The sequence below is a fragment of the Pezoporus occidentalis genome, unplaced genomic scaffold (assembly GCF_034315485.1).
Source record: "Pezoporus occidentalis ecotype Australia unplaced genomic scaffold, CSIRO_AGI_Poc_V1 ctg13, whole genome shotgun sequence".
Taxonomy (NCBI): Eukaryota; Metazoa; Chordata; class Aves; order Psittaciformes; family Psittacidae; genus Pezoporus; species Pezoporus occidentalis.
Genome location: NW_026913103.1, coordinates 10107960 through 10135705, shown reverse-complemented (window position 1 = coordinate 10135705; position 27746 = coordinate 10107960). Strand labels below are relative to the sequence as shown.

At 39.3% G+C, this 27746-nt stretch overlaps 1 protein-coding gene and 1 long non-coding RNA gene across 6 annotated transcripts in view; one reads left to right on the top strand and one right to left on the bottom strand.

The window, feature by feature from the left end:
• Positions 1-952: 952 nt before the first annotated feature.
• Positions 953-9740, bottom strand: LOC134158443 (uncharacterized). 2 transcript variants are annotated; one of them, XR_009962766.1, is made up of 3 exons: positions 9113-9740; positions 8412-8601; positions 953-1648 (listed from the first exon to the last, which is right to left on the bottom strand). It is a non-coding gene; the product is annotated as an uncharacterized LOC134158443 (long non-coding RNA). The 2 variants fall into 2 exon arrangements; XR_009962767.1 differs by lacking the exon at positions 953-1648 and having other exon boundaries at positions 8389-8601.
• Positions 9741-9877: 137 nt separating this feature from the next.
• The window catches only part of RNGTT (RNA guanylyltransferase and 5'-phosphatase), a 184795-nt gene continuing 166926 nt past the window's right edge, over positions 9878-27746 (top strand). For 2 of the 4 annotated variants that reach the window (XM_062608377.1, XM_062608376.1), the window contains exons 1-4: positions 9879-10115; positions 16580-16689; positions 23429-23532; positions 23662-23750. In XM_062608377.1, coding sequence (XP_062464361.1) covers positions 10052-10115; positions 16580-16689; positions 23429-23532; positions 23662-23750 — 367 coding nt within the window. In that variant the 5' untranslated portion in view covers positions 9879-10051. Of the gene's footprint in view, positions 10116-16579; positions 16690-23428; positions 23533-23661; positions 23751-27746 lie in introns of all 4 variants that reach the window. The other 2 variants (XM_062608380.1, XM_062608379.1) reach the window with 2 other exon arrangements.

Here is a 27746-nt window from a genome sequence, read left to right as displayed (position 1 = left end):
CCTTGGAAAGGAACAGTGGCAAAGAAGGATGGGCTTGAATATTAGGAGAACAGGATATGCCAACCACTTTCTCCCATTTGTTCACTAAGATTCAGATACACATACTTTAGTATGGCAAATAAATTCCTTTTTAACAAGATTCTTCTTTCCTTACTGTCAGTGATGCACAGTCGGTGGACAAAGTCAGAACCAACGGATTAATTTGTTTTAAAACAAAAACTAATGTTGGGCTGTACTGAGTTGAATAGCTGTAAAAACTCTAGCTTAGAAGTTGTTAAAATTCAAGGCTTAATAATGGTCAACTAGGTAATTCTTAAGAAGTATTATTAAAATTCCTACCAGCAATGCCTGCAGGCTTCAGTCCAACTAAATGTCAGGGTCCTTTTCTTACACTCTTAACTGAACCGTAGGTAAGTGACGTAACTGTTTGGACATCCAGTGAAGTAGGAGTCATGGAACATGTTTCCCCTATGTGTTAATGTAAACCAGAAAAATTGTGTAACTTGTTGATGACTACTGGAATTTACACAGCACTGTAGAAATTTTTGGTGGCAGCATTAATTCGTCAGCATTTGGGGTTGTGAAATCGCATGTACATAGCCTTTGTCCTTGGTTATTTACGAGCTGTGCCTCCAGACAGGCATGAACATTTTGTCTCAGAAACAGCCCCATTTCACTAACAGACAAAACAAGGACTGAGACAAACCTACATTTGTTTCTCTATGAATCTGTAAGCGAGACATTAATTCATAAATATCTTGCTGATAGTCACTTGTATAATACTTTGGAAAAAACCCTTTCCTATGTTGAACATAGGCAATCAACTTCTCCTTGCACAACGTATCTTCAGCAGCATGACTCGTCACTGCTGCCTGCTAGATAGTGTACCTTTAATGGTATGAATTACTTCTGTGAAAAGGGAGCTCGGTGATGCAAACACAGGAGTCATATCAAAAGCTTTCTCTGTTATATCATTCTCTTTATTAGCTTTTTCTTTCCTTCTGATCCCTTTTCATTTCTTACTAGTTCCTTCAGGGAATGCCACAACTGAGCCCTTTTTTCCATTCCCAGCTTTCCTTCTGGTTAGTGGATCATTTTTCTAGGTTGCACTGCTGTTTTACGCTACCTCTAGGAAACTAAATCAACAAAGACAGTTTGTGCATACATCGCACTGGCACAGACAGTGTGCTAGCAGGCTGAAATACTTGGCTGTGCTTTGGAAACCTATTGGTAGCAGGCACGGTTGAAAGTGAATTCTCACTGCAAGAGAAGAATGTTTTGTGAGCTGCTACAAAAGTGGCATGGCCCTAGGGCTGAAAAGGATCTGAGATCCCACAGGGAGCTCTGCAAGCCTGGCTCCAGGTTGCTTCTTGAGAAGTAGGAAGAAAGAATAAATAGGTTAGATGGTAAATTGCCTGTATTACCATAGATCTGCCCAGGTGGATCTGCGGAGCTGGCAAGTACTCACTGCAGCCACTGTCTCCTTCAGTGACAGAGATTACTTTATCTCTGAGGTGATTACTACTGTCGAGACTGGGTACACATTTATTTATCATCCCTTTGGATTTCATGGTTCATGTAGAAGAAAATAATACTTAGCATTAAATAGATGGTGAATGTAATTGAACCATCCTTTGTAGCTCACACTCTATAAAAAAAAGAGAGAGAAATTACCAGGTTTTGTACATGTGGTTTTGCCACCCAAAGGTAAAAAAGCTTCTTTATGACAGTGGGTGTCAGTAACAGATGGAAAAAAACACAGCTAGATTAGGAACAATGGTAAATGTAACCTGAGTTTGCTGACTGTGGTTCTAAGAGCTGCCCTGAGTTTTAACTTTGTTTTGGTCTTTTCCACATTGTAAATACTAAAAAATACAGCAATAAAATTCCCATGCAGTTTTTTTCCTCTTAAAGTATGAGCAAAATGTTTATTTCCACATCTGGATTAATAATGTCAGTTGTGTTCTTTTATTAGTTTAGTTTTACACATAAAGCTGACCCAGATTTCCTTCAGATCCTTGACAGATCACAAATCTAAGAAGAATCAAGGTTATGTTTTGATACTTTGTGGCAATACCAGCTATGTGTTAAGGCAGCATGAACAGCCCCTTTCCTTTTCCTGCCGCTGCCCTGCCCACCTTTTTTTCCTGACCATCTGATGCACTTCCCTCTTGAATTTATCCATACTGCTTATGCAGCTGCAGAATGAACCAGAGCGAGGAACTCAACCCAGCTGAGCCCAGCAAAGAGGGAGGGGGAAGCTTGTTTGCCTTCTGGCTGCATCGATTCTCTGCTTTGTTCCACTGCACAGGCAGTTGCTCAGCACAAGGGAGGAATCAACATGGCAGAAGAAAGAGTGTGCGAGCCTGATCGCACAGCTGAGATAAGGAGAGTGCTCTGGGAGGGCTTGCAGCTGCTACCACTTAAATCACGTTGACCTACAGCCTACAAAAGTGCATTGCATGTGCTGGTGGTTGGGTTGCTCCCAGGAAAGAGGCCCATGGCTAGGAGCAGGGACGTACTGGAAACAGTCATTAAACAATGCCTTCGATTTTAATTTTATGCTATCAGATATATAAACACTCTTCCTTGTGTGGCTGAAACTTCAGCTATCGAGTGGGTAAAGAGCATTACCTAGCAACAGCTCTACCCATTTTGAAGCTGGTACATACTGCAGTGTAGAGAAGAATAGAAAATAATGAAGTGGGCTGTGTTCCAGGACAAAACTGCCTCATCTTTTCATTTTATCTGCTCCCTCTGTGGTAATCCGATTTTGCATCTGAGATGCAAAAGTTCAGAACAGGCTTGCTATTTTAAACCATCATCACCTTGTGTATAATGAGCATTGTGTCCTTACTGTTTCTACTCATTTGAAACTCTGCATCACCATTCAATAATTTACATTTAATAAATCAGTTTGATTTGTGACTCTCTGCTGTTGTGTACCAGCTTTTGCTGGCATGTTTTTCTGATTTTCCATGTTAGAGAACATGTATAGGAAGGGCCTCAACCATTGTCTACAGAGGCTGATAAAAGTCTTCCCCTGAAGTTTAGAAAGCTTAGAACACGTCACATGGCAGGTTTCTGACAAAACATCCAATTATAGTAAAAAATACACTACTAAACTCATTTTAGCAGATTTAGCTCCCAGTACATGGAAGGTTATGTGGAGATTTTCCTCCCCAAAGGGACTTTTGAAAAGCAGTTTCTGTAGAGCAGAAGTAGGTACAGGAACTCACAAAGTGACTTTTCTGAAGAAGTGTAACATTTTCCAGTAACAGCCTGCACTGTGCATAAAGATTTAGCCAAAACCCTAAACTTCAAACTACTTGGAAATATATGAAATTCATTTCAGGCAAGTACAGAGTCATCTTTGTACCTCCTTCCCTTTCTCAAGGACCTTAATCACTGTCAGTAACTCGCTGAAAGTCCATCTGGACAAGGATGATTTCATACTGAGCAAAGGTTTGAGTACAAAGGTTTGGGTTTTCTTTGCATTAATCTCAGCCTAGTTACAGTAGGTAAAACCAGCGTTGGGAAGAAGTGGCATGGCTTCAACTGTAGTTGTGTGAATAGCAATGGACCACAGGCACTCTGTTCTCACAGTTTATCCCAGAATGTCCATCATAAGTTGCCACTGTGCTATGAAGCCTAAAGTGGTGAAAGTGTGAAAGAATATTTCTAGAGAATGAGAAACATATTTCAAATGAAGAAAAAAAAAAAGAAATCTTATCCTTTCTTTAAGGAATGCTTGCAAGATGTGAATTTACAACCTGTACAACATCATGGTCTACAATGACATCTGCCAACATACTAAGTTTTGCTAGATCAGTGATGCTGCAGGTGTATATGCTAGGATATTCCTTTTGCTCTCTATTTCGAGTGAGACATTTTTGGGAAAGAATAGTATTTGTTCTTGTAAAGCTCATTCCCATACCAACAGAAAGCAAAACTAACCTCTCAAGGGCAACATTTGCGCATCTGCTTTTATATGTATATAAATGCATACACATTTTTCATAATTTGTATACAATATAAATTATGTTCAGATTTGATTTTTATAAAGCCTGTGTGGCTGCCAGGCGGATCACTTTGCTTTATTTCTTTCCTTTGTCTTTGGCCAGTTTCTTGCTGTATCTGCAGGACTGCAAACCCTTCAAGAAAGAGAATGAGTCTTCATTTACATTTGCACAGTAGTTGCACATGTTTTGTATAATAAAGCCATATAAATAAAATGAGGTCTGTATGTATGTTCTCTGGTACTAGATTATAGCTCATACATGCATTATTCTTCACAGGCTTTATATTCACGTATATCCATAGTATACGTATCTATAGGTACAAACTTATAATGCAAAAGGTCTGAGAGAGTGCCTATGGGTAATAATATTTTCTTTGTATGACTGATCACATGAGAAAAAGATTTCTGCCAGTATAGCAACCCAAAAATTCATCATCACGTACGCAGCTTTGTAGGCTGAAACGCTGACCCTTTCTCAGTTATTTCAGGCTGTAGAGGAGTGATAACCCTGCAGTAGTTATTGACTGTCTTAGTCTGCCTCCATCACTAATCAGGACCTCAGTTACTCCATTAGTTTTAACCACAGACTCAATTCAGGGCAAGATTTTTACTAAGGTATCCATATTCAGGCAGTAGAGAAACTAGAAAGTGTAGCAATAGAACACTGTTTTACTTTGTGGAATCCAGTCACTCCCCAGCCCAGATCCAAAGACTATGAGTCATGCTTTCCACTTGCATAAATCAAATGAGTTTCTTGTATATTATGTCATGCTTTTGCCTACTGCTAGTCATTTTCCATTGTGAAATGTTAGTTGGTTGATAACTTTATCCATACTCAAAGCACACTACTACCATATTATTTCATTTTGTGCAGTAGACTGTATATTCTTAAATGTTACATGCAGCTGTTTCTTATAGTGTAGATTTCCATTGAAAATCATACTTCACATCTGATGTGAGTAAGGCCTCAGATGTCTAGGTCAAACCATAAGAACTCTAGGGAGACCAGTGTTAGTCTTCCAGGAATGACAGGCATCTTGCTTATACATTTGCTGTCCAGCTTCTTATCTGTTCCATCAAGCACACCATCATTTCAGCTGCAGGGGAACAATTAGCAAGGCATCTTGTTTTTCAGGCCTACTAAGTGCTTGAAGTCACAGCTGTAGTCCTTTTAGATGAACAGCAACCCTCTGGACAGACAGACACCTTCTTCCCGTTGCACAGGCACACGTTTTCCCAGTTCCTTCCCAGACAGATCTGCTAAGTACAACACCTGCTAAGTAAACCATCCGCCATGTCTGCATGTCAGAGCTGAAACTGTTAATGGCTGCTGTACTGGTGTTAGATTTATATGTCATCATTACAGCACAGACGTTTGGTGATGTAGTCTGATACCTTATGGCAATTATCCTAAGCATGACACCAAATTCAGTGCCAGGGATTTAAAGCAGCTGCATCTGCGTGCTCCCTGCCTGTACACAGATTTACTTTACCGGTTGAACTGATGCTTGAGCTGAAAATGTTGTATTTCCAGAATGAAACCGTGAAGGAAAATTTAAGATTTAAATAAAGACTTGAAAGCAAGCTGCTTATACTGCATCCATTAGTCAGTTTCATTACTCTTACAGAAAGGAGGGTGTAGTCTGTGTTCTACTAAAAGTCTGGGTTGTCTTCTGTTGGAAATTTTATTAAGAACTGTATCATAATCTCACACTAGGGAGTGACTCCAGGAGTTGATTTTGCTATTTTATGCTGTTTCCTGTTTACTTTGGGCAGGAAAAGTATTTGTACTTAAGCTTGCATCATTTTAAGTCTGTGAGATCATGGTGCCCCCTAATGTTGTGAAGACTACAGACTGGTATTTTTGTTTATGATGTCCTCTCAAAGCTTTCTATAGGAAGAACACTGTAAATGACATTTTATTTTCTTAAATATATTGCAGCAGAAAAATAATTTGTCTCAGAAGTTAGGTTCTTAATTATTTGTTGACACCGAACAAATAAGTTAAAAAGTGTTGAGCTCCTAGCATTTTTTTTGAGTACATACTTAGCCTTTTTAAATTTGGAAGCCTATGTATGTATTAGAGAACTTAACTATAAGCAACCATAATACTAACTTTTCATTTCTCAAAGTATGTTCTCACTCTACTGTTTTTTAATTTTGGTTTAGCTTCTGATACTATTAGAATCTAAGTATTATTGGCATAAAATATGACTACAGTACCAAAGAAGTTAAAATATTTCTTCAGATTTAGACAGTACTCACCCCTCCCCTGAAAGTTTCATGCACACTGAAAGTATATCAGTCATAAAGGAACACTGAAATAGTCATCCATTTTGTCATAAGTCAGTTTGCCATGAACATTAAAACCAATAAGCAAGAAATTAATTAATTGAATCAGTAAATAAAGCATAAAAATATATTTTTCTCTGTTCCATATATGGTAACTTACAAATTTGTAGCATTGAGTTTCTTTACAGGTGAACACCTATACCCAAAGTGGAAAAATAATACCGTATGAATCATGTTTGCATACAGTTAGCTTCTTTCATAATTACTTTCACTTGAATCCTGTGGTAGTCTCAGGTTAGCAAATAATATGTTTGATCTTTGTTTTTTTAAGAAAATGTATTTACCAAGTAAGAGTCAGAAATGTCTGCTTCACAGAACATCCTAAGGGATGTTTTTATTTTCTTTTTACTTTATTACTTTATGAACAGGTGGAAAATAATGTTATACTGAAACAGAATAGTAATAGCATTGTTGACCTATGTCAGTATAGAAGAGGGCAACACCACATGTTCATCCTTCAGGCAAAATACATAATTTATCCACTTTGCACAGAACAAGAGAACAAGTAAGTTAAATTGTCTAGCTACTTACGATATATGACAATAAATGTGTAAAATTATTCATCAGCAATAATTTGAGTAAATGTTCAGTTTGTAATTAGGAAAGTGTTAAAGTGTGTGTGTGGGGGTAGTGTGTGGTATTATTTTGATGGGTTTAAGTCAAGGGAGAACACAAATGCAGCTCTCCACTATCTGAAACAATGAGCTGAAACCAAAGAAGTCAATGTACCCATGGCACAAAGGCAGAATTGGGAAAATGACTTCCTGATCATAGTGTCTTCTCTGCCAGGAAAAGCATTTAAATTGGTGGGCTGAAACCAGAGTAAGAATACAGGCATCTGAATGCCTCTAGATGAAAAGAGAACTGATACAGAGAAAAGTATCATTTTTTTCATAGACTGCTAAACAGTTGCTTTCTCAAAGCAATCCCTGCAACAAGCACCACCGCCACCTATGTGCTCCTTGCTCAGACACAGCTTTGTCGGCTTGTGAAGGTGACATGAATACACCTCTGCCGTTACACCAGGAAAAAATCATCTTTACTCCTAATGTTACAAAGGCAGGAAAGTATGCCCATTCACAAAGGCTGTCTGGTGTCACACGCGAACATCGTCCCGTGCCTGCGTAAACTGCTTCAAAACATCTCACGTGACAAAGTCCAGCCTAAACTATTTATGCACAACATGTAACAGCTGTTAATAACTGAGTTTTCCAGACCATAAGGACATGTCACAAAGCACAAGATCAAGTTAAGAGTAAATAGAGTTGCTTGAAATCTGTGTTTTATCTGTGGGAGGCAATGCAGCAACACAGTCTCAAACATGAATACTCTATTGTTTGGAATAATCTGGAGAACGCTGGTCTTTTGGGTGACTGAATTTTCCCCATGTAAAATTCGCTAAGGAATACACTGAACAATGAAGACAGCAACAGGAATTATTCCCTGCTTCAGTATTCTCTGTCCTGTATCCCATTCCTAATGTCCTATTTATAGCATATTCACTTTTAAAATCCAGATGAAAACCACCACTCCCATGTCACCATCAACTGATCAACACAGCAACACTCATCTTACTCCACAGAAGCTGTGACACTGCTTCCTCCTTTCTCATTCAACAACTGGCTTCAAACTGTCATCATTTTTTAGTAACTGATGTGGAGCAAGAAGGCATGTGGCAAACAGACTCAAGTATCACAACTCAGGAAAAGCCCTAGAGTGTTGTGAAGGTGCTCTGCTGACCAGCTAGTCAGAGGGACTTCCTCAACTTGGCTCAGAACCACCAAAATGCTGAACTACGGATGATACTTGGCTAAGCTCATTTTGCTTCATTTATGCTTCATTCAACTCCCTACCTTATATTTAAAAATTCTAATTTTATCTGCCTTGTGCATTGCTAAATAAAGCCAGATGTATGTATCCTCCCAGTTTAACTATAACATATTCATGCAGCGTTTTTGCTCTGTAGCTGGTTTGTTTTAAATGTGTATCAGAATCTTGAGATTATTGCTCATTCATATGTTTTTGTACTATTCTTTACCTCTGAAATGGTTTTGTTCCTAATTGTGCCATACCACTGATGTTAATGTATGTTGCTCCTAATTAACTGAAATAAGAAATGGAGTCCTTTGCTTCTTGCTTCTTGCTCTTTCTGAACACCCCTTGCACTCTCACTTTCTTTTCTAGCTGGTCTTCAGCACCACCTGGTGTCTAACTGCTGCTTGTTTGTTCTGTATCGGAAAAGTCAGCACCTTATTTCAAACATAATTAAGTAATGTTTTAAGGTAAGTGCATTTAACAGTTAAGGAAAGGACTAAAATAGTCCTTCGATGTAGCAAGATTTTAAATTTTTATCTAGAATTAGAAAACTAGTATCTGAAGATCACAAAAGCCCTAGAGGACAGTCAGAAACTTCTAATGTAGTATGAGAACCCAATGACTCAGATATGCAAACTACTTAATTGACTACTTCAATTAGTATGAAAGGATATTCTATGGAAGAAACTATGTCTAATAAAATCTAGAGTGATAAAATGCAGCAGGAAACAGTCACCTGCTGCTCGGGTTGGGCTGGGTATAGGTCAGTGGGTGGGGAGCAATTGTATTGTGCATCACTTATTTGGATTTTTGAGGGGGAAGTGCAGGGCTTATTAGTTCATCTCTATTTAATTTTATTATCATTATATTATTATTTTACTTTAAATTATTAAACCGTTTTTCTCTCAACCCATGGGGTTTTACCTTTTATTCCCGCTGCTTCTCCACCCCATCCCACTGGTGGGGGAAGGTGAGCAAGTGGCTGCGTGGTACTTAGCTGCTGGCTGGGCTCAAACCATGACACCAGTACAGGGGCATCTCCGTTATAGTAGCGTATCTATTACAAGCAGGCTAGCACAGTTCCAAGATTAGCTGGCACAGAGATCCATCTATTTCCACCTCCAGTCTCAGCTATTTGCAAACATCAATAGAAAACCAAAAGCACAGCAAACACGTCTGTCCAAGCCTCTTGCTATTTTCAGCTCATGATGTTTTCTGAGCCTGACGCAGTCATTTAACAGCCTTCAACTACTTTCTCTTTCTAGTTCCTACCCAGTCTCTCTTACGCCCACATAAACTCTCCACATGGGCAACAGCCTTTCCCAGGGAGTCCGGAAGCTCCCGACAAACGATCCCTCCAAAACCTCCAGCCCAGCTCCCACTGCTTTGGCTCGGAGAGGCCTGTGGCGCGGCCTGGCTACCTCCTCTCCAGGCTGAGGACCCGTACGGCCGTCCTCTTCCAACGAAAACCTCGCTTTCCACCGGAAACCTTTCCCGCCCCAACATGCCTTTTTCAGAGACAAGAAACCAACCAGCACCTCTGGCTTGTGGAGCTACAGACCCCGGCACTACACCGGCGCGGCGCGGCCCGGCCCGCTCTTCCCAACTCTTCCACTACCCCTGAAGCGCAGATGGGCCTGACGCCCCAACCCCGCCTGCGGCGGGCAGCCGCGGGCCGCGGCCCGGAAACGGAAGCGGCGCCTGCGGTGCATTGTGGGCTGGCGGCGGCTGAGGCGGAGCTGGGTCTGAATGAAGGCGCCGCGGGCGAGGGGCCGTTGAGCGCCCTGAGGCCGACCCGCTCCCCGCGTCTTTTTCCTCCCTTCCTTTCCCCGGCGGGTGGGCAGCGGCCGCCCGGGCCCCGCCATGTCCTACAACAAGATCCCGCCGCGCTGGCTCCACTGCCCCAGGAGGGGACAGCCCGTGGCAGGTGAGCGCCCGGCGCGGCCCGGCCCGGCCCGGCCCAGCCCGGTCCTGCCCTGCCCTGCCTTGCCTTGCCCGGTTCCGCCCTGCCCGGGGCGGCGGTCTGGTACCAGCGGGGGCGCCCCCTCGCCCGCCGCTTTTCTCCTGTGCCCGCCGGTCCCCTCTTTTCTGCAGCGTCGTGGGACGGGCGGTGGCTCCCTTGGGGCCACTGAAGCCCCTCCGGGCTCTCCTTGACCTGTGCCGCGGCGGTGCTGGTGCGGGGCTGTTTTCCCCCATGCGCTCCCTGGGCCGGTGCTTGTCCTGGAGCTGCTTTCCCGTAGGACGGCTGTTCTACTTAAAGCCCAGCCGGCAGCAGGGCTCTGCCTTCAGCGCAGAGGCTCGCTTTCTGTTTGGCTGGTGCAATTCCTGGGACCGATTCTCCCGACCCTCCTGCAGGGGTATGGGCCCTCTCCTGCTCTCAGGAGCCTTAATGCTGAGTTCTGACTTTGCACTAAGATTTTTCCCACCCGTTACGTCTAATGAGCGAGACGGCAGCCGGGTGTGCAGAAGCTCCTGAAGTGGAGCCATATCTCAGCCCTGACCGGTTCCCTTTACAGCCTCTTCCTTGGTTGCTTTCTTTTCCTGAAGGCTCCGATGATTATGAGTGTTGGTCTGTTAACTGGGCTGACTGACAGTGACCTGTTAGTCACTAGTGCATTCCTAAGCTGCTTAGCTGGAAGATGTTTAAACATTGTGCTCCAGAGTTTCATGTGTGTTTCACGCATGTGTTGGTGATTGCCGTCATCTTGGATATTCTTACCTGTAATACACTGTCTCGATTGTTGGTAGGTATCTAGTCTTGCTGCATCTGGTGGCAGTGAATTAGGCCTCACGTAAACACGTTTTTTGATTGTGAGTTAACTACCATATTGACTTAGGGTGAATGTTTCTCTTGCTGCCTGGTATGAGGTAAAATAAACAAGCTTTGCTGTTTCCGCTTTTCTCAAGTTCTTCTTTACAAGATAAGCAATTGCAACCCCTAGTCTTCTCCCTACAATGTTTTCTAGTTCTTACTTCTATCATGTTTCTGTCTGCAGTAATTTAAAGGTATTTTTACAAAACTCAGCAGTTGCTGCTGTTCTAGATGGTACTATGCCATGATTTGCTTAGTAGTTACAGTTCTTACATTTTTCTATCCCATATTTCTACATCATCATCTTATGTTTTTTTACATTTGATTGTGAAACTGAAGACCCTGATGAGTGTTTACGAGTTTATTTAGAACCTATTGAGACATCTCAGGCTTAATCTTCCCATCAATATGCATTATTTGGCATGTCAGTATTTAATGTTGGTTGTTCATTTTGTATGTTTGCTGGTTTCCCTTGAGTTCCTTATATTTCTCTGAACTTGACTCAGTTAAATAGCAGCATTGCTGTATTGTCTCCATTATCTCTTTTTCCTGATCACTGGCAAATGCATTGCTTTGTATCTAATAAGAGATTTGATAGCCTAAATTGTTAGCCTTTGGCCCCAACAAAAATAGACTAATGACTCTATTCTTTGTTTTACTTCTCAGCAAGTTCTTGATCTCTAGAAGGTGTCTCTTTTGTTTGTTTGTCTGTCCTTTAAGCCATGGCTTCTCAAAAATAGCAGCATAGAGTAAGCAAGAATACAGGTCATCAGCATGTCATCTGCTGTGCCATCATTGCTCGTGTGTTTGTTTATTCAGTAACTGCAAGGTAATTCTTTTCCATTCAGTGTGATCATCCACAAGAAGTTACTGCACAAAAAAAAAGTGCTTGGTTCATTTCTTTGGCTGCTTTATTGTAATGTATTCTTATATTAGTTCACCCGATTTTTAGGTCTTTAGAGTGAACAATTTACCAAAAGTCATAATACACCATGAGTTTTCTCTCCTGTTATTTTGCTATTTTATATTCAAAGACATCTAACACCTTTATAGAGAATTTTTTAGAGTTTGATGTTGGTATTGTCTCTGAGGTGTGTTATAGTCTGGTTTTAATTAGCATTTCAGTCAAATTTCTTAGCATCTGTTCATGACTTTATTCCCATCTGATAGTGTAATAGTAATGATGTTGCTGGGCAAGGTTTGTCTGGCTTCTGTGGACTGATGCTCATCAAGTGTTTGGTCGCTCTTGTCTTATGGCTCTGGCATGTAGAATTTCCAGGTGAGCTCAAATACAAGTACCAATGAGGCTTGGAGCTCTTCTCTTGGTGAGATTGGGTTCATTCCGGTTAACAGGACCCTTCATCCTGAATGAGGTGAATTGATCTACATCTCCCATTATTTTCCAGTTTACTTCTTTAAATCTTGGTGATTTTCTGCCACTTTCTGGTTTTATGCTTAATCAGAATGGCACATTTTCACATTCTTGTATTGTGGTAACACCTCAGTACTTGATGAAAAGAGCTTTCTCTGAACTTTTAGATCTGAAGTGATCAGGTTGTTTCAGCCTTACTTCCTTGTCATTGCCGTGTCTGGACGTACCTGCTTTTTATACCCACAGAAAACCCAGTTCATTTTGGTTTTCCCATGGAAAGTGCTAGCAAGATACTGAAGGAGAGACATGAGAAGTGTCTCAGCAGTGTCTCCTATTGATTCATGTTAGTTAAACCCGTTCTAGATGTACATGCAGAACAGTGATATTATTAAAATCATCCATACTGCAAGTGGTTATAGAGACAGCAGCTCAAAAGGAAGAGTAATGTCTCTGGTTCAGGAAGTTGCTGAGCTATAGCTTGTAGGTGGGGAGAATAATCCAGTGATGGATTGTCATTGTCATTGTTTTAACACTTTCCTAGGCATCTGTTTTGGTAATGAGATACTAGGTGAAATGGATGCCTTGACCCGGCGTAATTGTTCTTGGAAACAGAAGACAGTTACTTTTTAGGGTGGTGATGTTTTTGGTCTTGTGTTTTTTGATTGTAGATTTTACTGTTTTGTTTTATTCAGGTCTCCGTTTCTTAACCTTGTGCATGTTACAGAGTCTAGCCTTCCTAATTGGTGCTCAGTCTAAGCATACCATGGTTGTACATTATTAGTGACTGCTGTCACCTATTGAGTCGATAGCTTCCTGTCACAGAAAATTAGACTAAATTAAGGGTAGCATTTCCACTGGCATGCTCTAGGATTCAAATGTGCCAAAATGAGAGCATGTATATGTTGGAAATGTGGCGTTTTATGTTTTTCACTTTGACTTCTCTTGGATTTATCCACTTGATATTCTCACATACTGGGCTGTTATTTTTAGAATTTTTACATATTTTTCAGCCTGAAGAAAAAACATCTGTTATACAGGTAACTAATTTGGAAAATGGTTTTTAATATGCACTTTCCAAAACTATTTGACAAATTTGAAGTGAATTAATGTATTTAAACAAGACCAAAATGAAATGACAAAAAAGAGACGTTGTCATAATCTGATTATAAAATTGCCCTAAATTTGAATCAAATAGGAATTCACTGCCGTCTTCTAGACTTAGCAGGCATCTTGTTTGTTTGTTGACATATAAACTGTTTCTCAGTGATACAAACTGGAATTTGTAGAAGTTGGGCATCTAAATGCTTCTAAAGATCTGGGTTTGATCTTTAGAAGTGACAGTAAATGGTCTCTATTATAATTCTTATCCCTTCCACAGCTGTGTAAAGGTCTTCAAATGCTGCAGGGGATGCTGACTAAACTGTCTTTTCTTGGTGATGAACAGGAATGTATTATGGTTGCTCAGAAGGAAATCAAAATGCAAATCAGACACTAAATCAAGGACCACTGCTGAGAAGAGAATGAATGTGTTTGTTTTCTCTTCTTAAGATGGAGAACATAAGAGTCTTCAGTGCAAATATGCAGTCACTAATCAGATCCTACAGGAAATGATCTTAACCTTCAAGCACTGTCTTCCAACTCTATTCTCTTTTCCTGGCATCTCATAAAGGATGGTAGTTTTCTTTTGTATCCGTTGACTCTTTTGTCAGTAAAGGTCCTTTTCTTGAATGCCTTGGCTAAGGAAAGTTAATTACATTCTTCATGTTCTGTAATGAGTGAGTGGATGTATTGGGATGGGAGTGACAAAGTTATAAAACCTTTGAAGCATGCTTGGTGTTTTGCAAAACTTATGTTGATGGTAGATTTTTGCATTAAGATCATCCAAAATTAGGATTTGCATAATCAGTCTGTACAGAGGAAGATTACAAGTTAATGTGGAAGGGTTAATAGTGAGTGAGAGAGGCTGAATGATAGGGCTGAACATGACAAGGAACACAAAGAAGAAAGAAAATTAAAGCAGATAGGTCAATAAATGAGGAAACGGAGAAGTCGACCCAATTGTTGTGGCTAGGGAGGAGGATGTGTAACTGGTGGGATAAAAAGGCAAAGGAAGTAAAGTGAAGATTTCTTCTAACAGTCAAATAAATTTAAGTGACTTATAAATTCACTGTGTATGTTGACTGCACGACTGCATAACTTCTATCTGTAAAGTTTGGAATGGTCTCAGTCAGATATGATAGTGAGGGTGTTTCTAATGTCAAACCTGAGCTAACATGTTGTGTAAAGCTTCTCAGTTTCCATAACTATGTCTTTTGTGGTTTATAATGTCCCTTTCCTAGAAGTTAAATACTTATTTTAGACTATATAAGAAGTTTTGATAAAATTTAGGGCACAGAGAACTCTTATGAATTTTAATTGTCTAGAGAATGCTGCTCTCAGCAGCATTGGTTTAGCAAAAATGGTATGTGTTCTTCAATTTTTACAAAGATTAGTGAGCTTCTCTCTCAGGACTTTATTACTAGCAGAATACAATGGGCATTTTAGTGTCTTTTCATTCAGTGTGGTTTTGTTCTGCTGAAAACAGGAGGATTTTGTTTCTTTTATCATGAGGAAGTGACAGGCTGAGAGTTGGAGCTGTTCAGCCTGAAGAAGTACGTTGCTGCTGGGTCATGTTGAGCTTCTTGTCAACCAGCACCTCCCAGTCCTTGTCCTCAGGGTGGCTCTCAGTCCATTTTCTGCCCAGCCTGTATTTATGCATGTATTTATGACCCATGTAGAATCTTGCACTTGGCCTTGTTCATGAGGTTTGCAAGGGCCTGCCTCTCAAGTGTGTCAGGGTCCTGGTTGGCATTTACTGCTATTAGAAGCATTTTAGAGATATAATTTGGCAACATCAGAATCCAGCAGTATTTTCTTTGTGGAAGGTTTATGTCTGGTGCTCTAATTAAGAGTTCTTTATGCATTAAAAAAAATTCTGCAGCTCTTCTGTGCCATGCAATTATATGGTTGCATTTCCTTTTGGTTGTAGAAGGGCTGTCTTGTTAAAAGCATGGGACCAATTTTATTAAAAACAAACCCCCCCAAAAAAGGGAGGTGAGGAATTATTCTGGGGCATAATTCTCCCCTCTCCCCCTTGTTTTCTTGGGGGAGGGTTTATTTGATCAATCTTGGGCTATAATTAATTTAGATATCTTCATAGCTATTTAGAAATGCTACGGTTGTCCTTGTTTTGCGCTCTGCCTATATCACCTTGGTAATATACGTCAGGTCTCCTTTTTCCTATCAGTTTGCATTGTTTCCACAACTAACTGCAGTGCAGGGTCTCTGGTGCATGTGGGAGGAGGTGTGCTGCTTCCCAGGCAGGCATGGTGGGAGTGACCTGGACTATTAAGTTCTTGCCTGTTTAGAAGCAAAGGAAATGTTGTTGGGTCAGTATATCCTGCACTTGGAGGGAGAGGCATGCCTGTAGCTTGCTGTCGTTCAGGACGAACTAGGAATCTCTAGTGAGATTATTGCAGATATTCTGTGGTGAATATGATTGATAAAAATTAAAATTGATATTAAAAAATAATTTGAATTTCTAGGGAGTGATGGATGTAGTCCAGCAAGTACTAATTCCAGTCAAGTTTTTGTTGTGGATGTGTTATGGTTCTCCAATGTCTGAAGCGCAGGTAGGTGTTGTGTTTCAGGGGAACTTTGAACAGTGATGCAGATCTCTTCCAACAAGCCTTAAGGAGCACATTAGAAAGATCTGTAGTGTGTAGATACGCCTTTTTTTTTTTTTTTTTGTTGGGAATCTTTACCATGTTTTATGTTTGCAGGTAATCAAAGCTTGATGCCTACACAGTTGAGTAACAGACTGTCATTTTAAATGCTATTTTCATGTTTTTAAATGGACTGAGTTTAAATGTTCCCTGTTCTGTTGTGTGCTGTAGCTCTGCAGCTTAAATCACACTAAAAGCTAGCTAAAAGTGTTACATCACTTTGGTCTGTATTTCCTTTAAACTTTTAAACATATTTGTGAGTTTTGAGAACTTGTGACTAAAAAATACATTCCACTTCAGCTGTTATTGATACTTTTCCTGTGATTATTTTTCATTGAAGGTAAACCTCCAAATCTGTTCAGCATGTTGCTTTGAAATTGCTAAGTTATAAGTTTGCATATGAATACACATAAAATACTGCAAAATTTGATTATCTTTCGTAGGGAAGTTTTTACCTTTGAAGACAATGTTAGGACCAAGATATGATGAACAGGTTGCTGAAGAAAATCGTTTTCACCCGAGTATGTTATCCAACTACTTAAAGAGTCTGAAGGTAAAGTTACATTTTCTAGTAACTGAAGCATTACTTTATTAATATTCATTCAAATGTTGCTTTTCAGATTTCAGAAAAAAGTTGTTGGTGGCTTCCTTTGGGACATCTGTACGGAAAATCTATTTTTTTAATTTACTTTTTGAGGTTTTCTCTGCAAATCCTATGTTTCCAAAAGTACTTTCTTACAGGCAAGAACTGTGCAAAACCCTCCAGCTCATTCACTGTGTTAGCAGCAATAGTCTCGTTCTTCTTTGTATACTCTTGTATCTTGGAGAGATGTCATTGTCAAAATTCAGATAGTCCAAGTTTGTGGTTTTACAAATTACTTGTGTATAGATGCGTTAAGTTGCAATTTTACTTACGGAGTGAAAACATTTGGAAGTGACAGGAGAATTTCATACAACTCTTCTGTAGTTTCAGTGCTTTTGATGCATAGAATGCATAGATGCTTTATTGTATCTAATCTGTCATACCCAAGTGTTGAAGAAAATGACTTACGGATTTTATCCAGTAACTTTTTAGTGGAAAAATAAAATGCATGAATAGGGGGAAAAAATACAGGAGCAAAGATGAAAAAAGTAGGACCCAAGAAGGTGGGTGGCTACCTTTATTGTTGGGTGACAGAGCTGTGCTTTTTGGCTTATTTTTAGATTGTTTCACCTATTTCTGTCCATCTACTTCAACTTGCATGCTGCTCTGCACCATAGCACTTCTTTAAGGATAAAGGTGGGGAACAGGACCTTTCCAGCCTTTCATGTAGGTCTGTGAAATGTTGTGCCCATTCCAGTGCATCTGGAGATATGGGAAATGGGATTTTGAACCTGCCAGGCAAAGAAAGGCCTACAACCTAATTCTTTTAATCTGTTTATTAAACTGTTATATAGAAAGATAGCACCGCTTTGTTTTTACTATGTGTTATATAAAGGTAATAGTGCTACTTCTGTGGGTTTTGTGTCTTTTATTGCCACTGATCTAAGTGAAATTAATTCTGAATTTGTGTAACAATATCAGAGCTTAAACACTAGAAGAATCAGGTGACTAAAATATGGGAATCTTCATTTTATGAATCTCATTTAGGCTTAGATATAAAGCAGGTGGTGAGGTACTCAGTGTAGCAGCGATAGAAGCACCTGTGGGCTAATGTGATAAGTACTATCAATGAAGCATATGTGTCTGTTCTCAGGTGCTTGAACTGGTAGGATTTTTATTCGAATTCTTGGATCTATGCATCTAAATTCTATTTGATTTCCTCTTTTATGCATTATATTGGTTTTGTCTCTGACCAGCTTTAGTGGGCATACCTAGAATTTTCCAAACCAATCTTATTCGTAAAGTAATTTAAAATTGTGCATATGTTTTGAAGTTATAGGGAACTTTGTAGATTTATTCAGTTTCTCACTATTTGTTAGTCACTTGCCACCAAAGAAAAAGTCATGGTGAGCCTTCATAGCCCATCCACTAGGCACATCAGTCAGTTCTATTGCAGTGCTACAAATTCATAATGTCTTGAGTGACATCAGATGATTAGAATCTGATAGTACAGTTACTAGCATAAGGATCCTCACTTGTATTTTGGTAATTTTGGTTAACAGGCAGAAGATAAAAATTTTCTAAAACTCCCTATTCTCACTCTATTATATTGTCTTGAACCCTGGTATTGTTGCTAAATGTTTTCTATTTTAAAACATGACTTTTTTATTTACTGAGATATGCAGTGGGTCAGTGGAGTACTATATTTGTAGAACATCAGTTTTCCAATAATCTGGCAATAAGATGAATGTGCAATTGAGGAGACCTTGAAAAATGGATTTTTGTAAGGCAAAAGTAGCTCATAGTGCATGGTTCTCATCATTTTACTGCAGTGTGCTGTGCTGCTAATACTTTGCAGAGCTAATCACTTCTGAGACCTGGTTATTACTTAAGTCTGTATAATTTATCTTCTAAATAAGAGACTTCAGCAGAAACTTCTGCATCTGTATTTTTGTAATAGTGAGATATTACTGCTGCCACAGATTTTTGAAGGTACTGGTTCAGCATTTAAGACAACATCTCTCTGGGAGGAACTTTCTCTAACAAGCTTCCTGTGTGATCCCTTTTTCTCATGGAGCTGGTTGCTGAAAAGCTGAATGTTAGAAACTGATTTGATCAGGGATGGCAATCCCGATTTTCTTCTGACTGCCAATGTTGACATACTGTCTTAATAGTCTCAAAAAACCCAAAATTGCAGGAGCAATTTTTTTATTTCTTTAAGTATGTAGTCTAGTACTGTTTGTACTTCATGAAAGGTAGTTTTAGTTCTGTTAGAAAGAACTAGGACATTAGTTAACTCAAAAGAATGTTTGGGCATTTAGTATGCTCAAGTTACAGTATTCTTATTAGGAAAACTAGTTATCGCTTGTCAGCCACTTCATTGTTTTCACAGATAAATTCAGTCACTGATTTAAACTATTTTCCTCAAATAAGATATGCAAGAAAAAAATCCTGGGACTGGTGGGAATTCAGTGTATTGTAGTATGCTCTCTCCCTCCTGGGGAGAATATTTTCAAGTTTCAGTATCTAATGAGAAACTTCTGGGGTCACACAAGGAGAACCTAGCTAAGCCCATTTAATTGCACAGCAGCAACAGACCACATGCAGAAGGCATTAATAGCTGGAGATAACTACAATGTGGAAAAGTGAGGGAGAAGGCTTTTATTACTGCAGGAGGACATGAATAGCCTGGCCAAAGTAGGAGCAGAATTAATGTGGTATGAAGATCATGATATATTGTATGTATAAGATGAGAATTTCAAGCTGTCAGTGAACTTTTTGTCCTTCTACGCAGTCATCTTTTACTATTAGAAGCAAGAAAAATAATTAGTTTCAGTTGTGTTTCAATGTGATGTCTGAGACTGCAGTGTTGCAACAGTCCTTGTGAGAAATAAATGTATGTTTTGTTGAGAAGTTGCTTAACAATTAGAAATTATCCTTTCTTCCAAAGCTGTGTCATTCATTGGGTATGGTGGGCTGAAAGATGTGATTCATGTGAAACATTGGCTGGAGAAACATTTTTATTTTCCATTTTAGCATAGATAGTCTTTCAAAAATTAGTTCTATTAAGAACTTTCTAGGAGCAAACTTAAGAGAGCATGATTGAGAGGATGACTGTGATGGCTGGTATGACGTCAGGGATTCAGAGCGGAGCAAAGCGCCTGCGTGATGAAAGTACATGTACTAGAATCTCTTCTATAGGAGAGAATTCTGGTTGGTCAGGACAAGCATAATATAACCCTGGTTCAGTAACTGAAGTATTAGGATTCCTGTGGTACAGTAGGAATTGCATAGATTTTTGGACCATCATAATTGTGTACTTTGATGTATTAAATAATTCCCCTGCTTTTTTAAAATTTCTTTATCCTTTTGGCTTGCACTCTCTAAATTGTAATGTGGTATGTGCAGCTAATCCTGTGAACTGAGAGAGCAAATGTTTATGCTTTGTGGAAGACAAGGAAACTACTTTCGGACCTTATACACTTTATATGCCATACATGCTTTTATAGCTTTGGCTGGATTATATCTGATGCCTGCATCGTTTACTGCTCTGAAATGTGTGAGGAACAATGTCACTTCACAAGATCTTCACTTGTATATGATTGAAGTGATTCATAATAATGACAAAGGAATAGCAGGCCAGAAGTCCTAGAATCCCATAGTAGAGAATTTCCTCTCTAGCAGGCACTTTGCTATATTTCATTCTCCTACTCAAATGCAACATTCCAAACACTTGGTGGCACTTTGGGTCTGAAGTATGTTGTAGTGCTCTCCTGGCTTTTACATGTCAGCCAAGAAGTGGAAATCTGTGAGTATGTTCAAAAGAGTAATTTCTAAAAGTTGAGGGAAAAGCATGCGAGTATTTTTTGAGCTCAAAATCTTTGACATAGAATTATTTTTTGGGGCTTTTGTGCATCATCTTAGTGATGATTCTTCATTGTGTTAGGAGTTTGGGGAAGTTTAGAAGCTTCTGGTGGGAACATTTGAAGATGCTGGTATTTGAGAATAGTGGGCCTGGGAACTGGCTTTGAGTTTGCAGCACTAAAATGGAATTCTGTCTTTCTTGTTTTTGGGTGGGAGGGTATGCAACTGTTCTGCAAATCACTTGTGTTTCTTTTTGTAGCTCTCCTTAAACAAGTTGAAATATTAAACAGTGTTACCTTTTAATCCGTCTTCATGTTTTTGTTAAAGGTTGTTTCCTCACGTTTCTTTTTCCCGTTCTCCCGACTGTCAGATGATGCAGGTTGTTCCCCCCCCCCCCCCATTTTGGAACGTCTTCTTACTAGAATGGGACTGAATGCAGAAAACTTTACTTTTAAATGGTGTTTTCATTAAATCTTAATCTTACTTTGAAAATAACTTTTTTTTTTTTTTTCTCCTTAGCTGAGGACATCTTGGAAGAGTTACAGCTAACCCTGTATTGAACATGAAAGAATAGATTGTCAAGCTGAGCTCTATCTATAAGTTAAGGAGGAGGGTAGTTAGGGAGCCATTTATGTGGCTTCGTAGTCTAGAGCTCTCTGGTTAAAATACACCTGATTCTCACATCAGTCTTTTTGCCAACGTTAACCACAGTATTGGTAGGATGCGGAACACAAAAGGGAGATTCTTATGCTTATTTGGGAGCATGGCATGTTACTGGAAGATAGTCTGTGGATTCCCTCCATGGAGCCATTGCTTGTGTAGAATGGTAGAAAACTAAATAGTTTCTATAAAAATGGCTAATTTGGATGTACTTTTGTATTTTAGCTGTTCTGTATGATCAGCTGGAGGTACTGGTGTGAGAATATGTCATTCTTCTTTGAACAGTTATTTTCAACCAGTTTATGTCAGTGTCATAGTGCTATGGACCTACTGTGTAGTACCTGTAAATTCAGTGTGGTCTTCCTTGTGAATTAAGCAGTCTTTGAGATACTTGGTAAATGCTGTTGAGACAGGACGGGAAGGGAAGTAATCATTGAATTAATTGCTTTTGTATGCTTCCTACAAAAGAAATTGCTGGCTAGTATGCTGTTAGTCTGTATGTTTAGCACATGTTGGCGTTATATGTCTGAAGTTTCAGGTGATGTAACATTTTCATGTGGGCCCCTACTGAAGTAGCTTGTATTTCTGCAAAACAGAGTAATGAAAGTGAATAAAGAATTATGAATAAAACATACAGAGTTGAAGTAAACAAGGTGAAATCCAGAACTGATTTGGCTATTAGACTGTAAATGCTTACTGCTGACATAACGATGCTTTTTAAAATCTGATAAAGTATTATAAGTATATCCTCAGAGCTTTGAATACCATGGATAACTACCTCTGTAGATAATTGGAAATTTGTCTTTGGGGTCTGCTGAACAATATACCTATGTGAAGCAGCTGTTTCTGAACTGTATTCAGTTATAATTGGAATTTATCTTTTCTGAATGGTCTGGAAGCAGTGTTTTAATTTGCAGTTCTTTCAACTGCACTGTTAAATTATTGCTAGTCTGTCGACCTACAGGTAAATAAAACCTAAAGGTAAATCGGAATCCTGTTTATGAGTATGTGCTTGAGTTTTAGATGCAGTGTTCTATGTTTTTGCATGTGTAACATGCATCAGTGTTAATGTATTTTTAAGTGCTCTATTGATATATCTTTAAAAAAGGTAAAGCTATGGAACAAGGATTTTGCTAGACTAAGACTCTTAAAATGCCTTTTAAAAAAGACATTGTTTCATGTGAGGATCCTACTCAAAAGCATGACATTCAGCATTATGACTGAAAACAATTACTTGGACTGTTAAGGTAGGAAAGCAGGAATGCTTTCAGTACACAGGTGTGTCAGTCAGTTGTTTTTGCACAATAATACTGGGAGGTTATGATTGGTGGAAGTTTTGTTTGGATCAAGGACCAGTAGGATGTACTTTGCTGATGTTCTCTGTGTGTTGGATGCCACCCAGTGGAATTTCTGTTTTCTATCTTACTTTTAAAACTAACTTCCACAAGGCTGCTTTAAAAGATGTATTTTACAGCTATAAAAAGCAAACACTGAGAAACTAAGTTCATGCACAAGGGGATACATGAGGGTAGAGTGGGCAAAACAGCCTGAATTCAGGTGCGTCCTAACATCGGAGGGGTTGACACTGCCACCTTAGTTACTGACAGAGTCTTTGAAGATTTCAGGTTATTTCACATTTTAGCTTTGAATAAAATGTTTCTGAGAACTTAAGGGAATTTTTTGTTTTAAACTTGAAAATGTGTGTGTTTGTTTTGCACTCTTAATGCATAGTTAAATTGAGTTATTTTTCCTGAAAGTATACTTAGTCTTAATAGTTAATATTTTTTATGGTAAATCCACTGTGTCAGTGTTTAATACTGTTTTACTTAGAGCATTAAGAGCACCTGATTCCATCTTACCTGTCTTTTAACACATTAAAATAATTCTTTGCCAGATACTTCTTGCTGTTAGTAGACCTGTCTTGCTTAGTAACATTGGTGGGGACAAACAAGTTTTTGCAATGATGGCTAATGCTAATTCAGACACCAGGTTTCACAAAGAAACACAAATGACTGTGGTGGTAAAATACAGATTTTATGAACAAATGCAATATTTAAGAATTTTTAAATGTGCATCTGTAGCCTGCCATTTGTTTTAATTTGGATGTTACTGGCTGTTTAGTATTTATGCACTGATATTTGAACCTCATATTTAAATTTGTTTCGGTTTGTTTGGTCTTTTTTAGGTTAAAATGGGTTTACTGGTAGACTTGACCAACACCACTAGATTCTATGATAGAAACGATATAGAAAAAGAAGGGATTAAATATATAAAGCTCCAGTGTAAAGGGTAAGTTGTCAACACTTTTTAAATATTTAGCTTTTAATATGAAAGATCGCATTGAAGTAACTTTTTTTCTTTTTCCTCTTCCCCTTCCCCCAGCTGGCTCCTAATCTGTGTGTTCCTGTGTTTTTTCAGGCATGGTGAGTGTCCTACACCTGAAAATACAGAAACATTTATTCGTGTATGTGAACACTTCAGTGATAAGAATCCCTCAGAGTTTATAGGTATGTCTTATATCCATCACTCATTTTTACTGTTAATTTATTTCATACTTACTCATAACTGCAGTCTCTTAAAACTCTAAGCAAAGGAATTTCCTCAGTACAGTGTTTATGCATGTAGAGATTTGATGCTTTTACTCCAGAAACTTATGTTTCTCCGTCCATCAGTTTGATTACAGCTGTCAACTTCATGTGGAAAAATACACAGGCTTAAGAACTGTCTACAAATACATAATACTTGCATTGTGGTTTTGTAACTTCTGCCTGTAGAAATGGAGGTTATGTATTGTCTACGTATTGTTTTGGCATGTGATGCTCTGGTTTATTTGAAGTCATATTTGGTAACTGAATGATTAGAGATTCTTCAGCAAATTTCATGAAGTGGCTGACCACACTGTAAAACAGACTTTGAGGCGCTCAAGCGTGCCCAGAGAAGAGTAACGAAGCTGCTGAAGGGTCTGGAGCACAAGTCTGATGAGGAATGGCAGAGGGAACTGCAGTTGTTTAGTCTGGAGAAGAGAAGGCTCAGGGGGGACCTTATCATTCCCTACAACTATGTAAAAGGAGGATGGAGTGAGGTGGGTGTCAGTCTCTTCTCCCAGGTAACAAGTGATAGGACAAGAGGAAACAGCCTCGAGTTTTGCACCAAGGGATGTTTAGATTGGTTGTTTAGGAAAGATTTCTTCACAGAGGTGGGCAGGCATTGGAACAGGCTGCCCAGGGAAGTAGTGGAATCACCATACGTGGAAGTGATCAAAAACTGTGTAGATGAGGCCCTCAGTGACATGGTTGGACTTGATCTTACAGGTCTTTTCCAACTTAGTTGATTCTGTGGTTATTTGCTGGAAACTAGTAATAGATGTTAGGCTGTATCGTGGGTGGTGGTTTGGTTTTGGGTTTTTTTGGTGTGTTGTTCAGCAGTGAATATTTGAAGTTCCTAAGGATGTTTTTTTCACCCAGAGTAAAGTGAGTTCTCAGTTCAATTTGGGTAGCTTCTAGGTTTAGTTAAAATGATTTTATTCTGTTTTCTGTTGAGCATATTAATGTTTAACTTTATCTGCAAACTGTTAGAGACAAGAAATTAACTTCGGAGCTGAGTTTCTAGAGTCAGAATGGGCATTGTTCTCAGCCCTCTTTGATGATAATTCTGCAACCTTCCTGAATCTGAGTGTCTGTGTGACTTAGGAGTGCATGGAACAGTTGTTTGTATAGGTCTCATTGGTAGCAGCTTGGTAAACTAAGCCGGTATGTTCATATAGTTCAGGATTCTTATGGAATCAGGGAATTGTACAGTAGCTGAGGTTGTTGGAAGGGACTGGTGAAATCAGCTAGTCACTTGCCCTTCCTTAGAGCAGGGCCAGCTAAAGCAGCTTGCTCAGGACTGTGCCCCTCTGGGTCTTGATCATATCCAAGTTTGGAGACCCCACAGTATCTTCTGGCAACCTCTTTCAGTGTTTGTTCACCCTTATAGTATAAAGGGTGGGGTTTTTTCCATATGTTTAAACACAGTTCATTGTGTTTCAGTTTGTGCCCATTGCTTCCTGCCCTGTCACAGGATACTACTGAATTTTATTTTTTTTTCCCCAGTGCTTGAGAGATTTAATTTGGGCTCACACTTTTGCACAAAATTTTCTTTTAGGTACTTTATTATTTCTTTATCTCATGTAGAATACAATTTTAATCTGAGACTTATGTTTTCTTCTCTGAACTGTAATGCAAGTATTTGATCTGAAAAATGAGGAACTGCTAAATGTGAGTGAGGGGGATCAGTCATCAGCAGTATTTCAGAGCTCGCACCAGAACTTGAAATACTGTTGGATGACTGATCCCACTCACTCTCATTTAGCAGTTCCTCATTTTTCACTCCCCTTTCACAGTTCCTCCACCTTGTCCTCCAACGATATTTCAGAGCTTGAGATGTTGTTATGGTCAGCAATTTGTATGGAGCATGGATAGCATGGTGATGTTCTATAAATAGTAGACGCGTTTAACTGATATTTCAAACTTTAAAATGCCATTTTTAGCATTGAGTCACTAACTTTTTGACTTTTATGAATTTTTTGAATGTTCTTATGTTATGTAGATTGTTCTGCCTCTATAGAAAAAAAAGTCAATTAAAATCAAGGAGAAAATAATGAGGCTTAAAAGGATAAGCTTTTAGATAACCTGTGGTTTCGGCTTTCCCAGTAAAAGAGAAATTAAGGATTTTCCATTTCCTTTTCATTAATTACTGAAAAGTTGTTTTTGGTTCTGGCCACTTGCTACCTGTGACAGAGCATTAGAGAGACTGGCATGGAAGATGTTTTTATCAAAAGTGAAAGCAGTCTGCAGCAGCGATAGTACTGCACCCTGCGTGATCTTTTGCTTCCAAGCTGTTGGTCTCATTGCTGATATGCTTCTTATCTTTTGTCATGTGTTTAAAATTATTAACTTAACCTTTTTGGTATCAGTAACAGTTGCAGGACTTATTGATAGCAATTGTGTGCAATTTAATTTCCAGTGTCAAGATTAGATATGAAAAGAGACTGAAATGTGAGTGGTAGCTGAACACAATTTTCTATTCAGCTAAAACAATATAGGATGGAAACTATTTTTGCAGCTTGAAGGACTGGAGCATGCTTGCCAACCTTAAGGAAACAAAAATGCAAAAATTTTGTATAATCAGAAAACAGTGGAGAAATGTTTGCGGGAATTAATTCTATGAAGAAGCTAAAATTCACTTTGATTCAAGTTACACAGTTTTAAATATTATTAAATGGTTAGAATGGAGGCATACGAGAAGTTTGTTATGGTTTTTGCCTTGCGTCAGTAAGAAGGCAAGTTTGGTGGGGTGGGCACAAAACCCGACCCTGATACAGTTGATACGTGTTTCTGTTTCCGCAGGTAAGTTTTGTCAGTCTGCTCTTCATAGGCATTTTTTGGATCTCCAGTAAAACCAAAAGAAATACTTGCAGTGTAGGGGAGCATATATAAAAAAAGATAGATATTAATATTTTGTCTGAATAAGTGTTAAATGGATTGCTGCTCAACTTACTTTGCTAACTATGATAGAGAAGTAGTACTAGCTTAAAATTACTTGCTTTGTGGTGCTGGGTCCTGCACTTGTGTTACAGCAACCTCATACAGCGATGCTACAGGCTTGGGGAAGAGTGGCTGGAAAGCTGCTGGGCAGGAAAGGGCCTGGTGGTGTTAGTTAACAGACACTGAGCCAGCTTGTGCCCAGGTGGCCAAGAAGGCCAACAGCATCCTGGCCTGTATCAGAAATAGTGTGGCCAACAGGACCAGGGCAGTGATCATTCCCCTGTACTGGGTACTGGTGAGGTCGTGCCTCGAATCGTGTTTTCAGTTTTGGGCCCCTCACTGCAAGAGAGACATTGAGGTGCTGGAGCATGTCCAGAGAAGTGCAACAAAGCTGGTGAAGGGTCTGATGAGGAGTGGCTGAGGGAACTGGGGTTGTTTAACCTGGAGAAATGGAGGCTCAGGGGAGACCTTCTTGCTCTCTACAGCTGCCTGAAAGGAGGCTGTAGTGAGGTGGGTGTGTCAGTCTCTCCCAAGAAACAACTGATAGAACAAGAGGCAACAGCCTCAAGTTGCACCAGGGAAGGTTTGAATTGGATATTAGGAAAAATGTCTTCACTGAAAGGGTTGCCAAGCATTGGAACAGGCTGTCTGGGGAAGTGGTGGGGTCTTCATGCCTGAAGGTATTTAAAAGATGTGTAGATGAGACACTGATACGGTTTAATGGTGGACTTGGCATTAACGGTTGGACTTGATGATCTTACAAGTCCTTTCCAACCTGAACGATTCTGTGGTCACAACTGAAAAATATGTGAATGTTAAGAATAATTGTGCTAGGTGTTAGTGGAACCTTTTATATTTGTAATTTTAAATGCAGTATGAGGAAGAGGCAGCATCTTGCTGGAATCCTTCGCATTAACAGCACAGTTTTTAGGCTGGCTTACTTATCGCTAGATGGTGCTGTTGCCTTGAGAGAAAAAA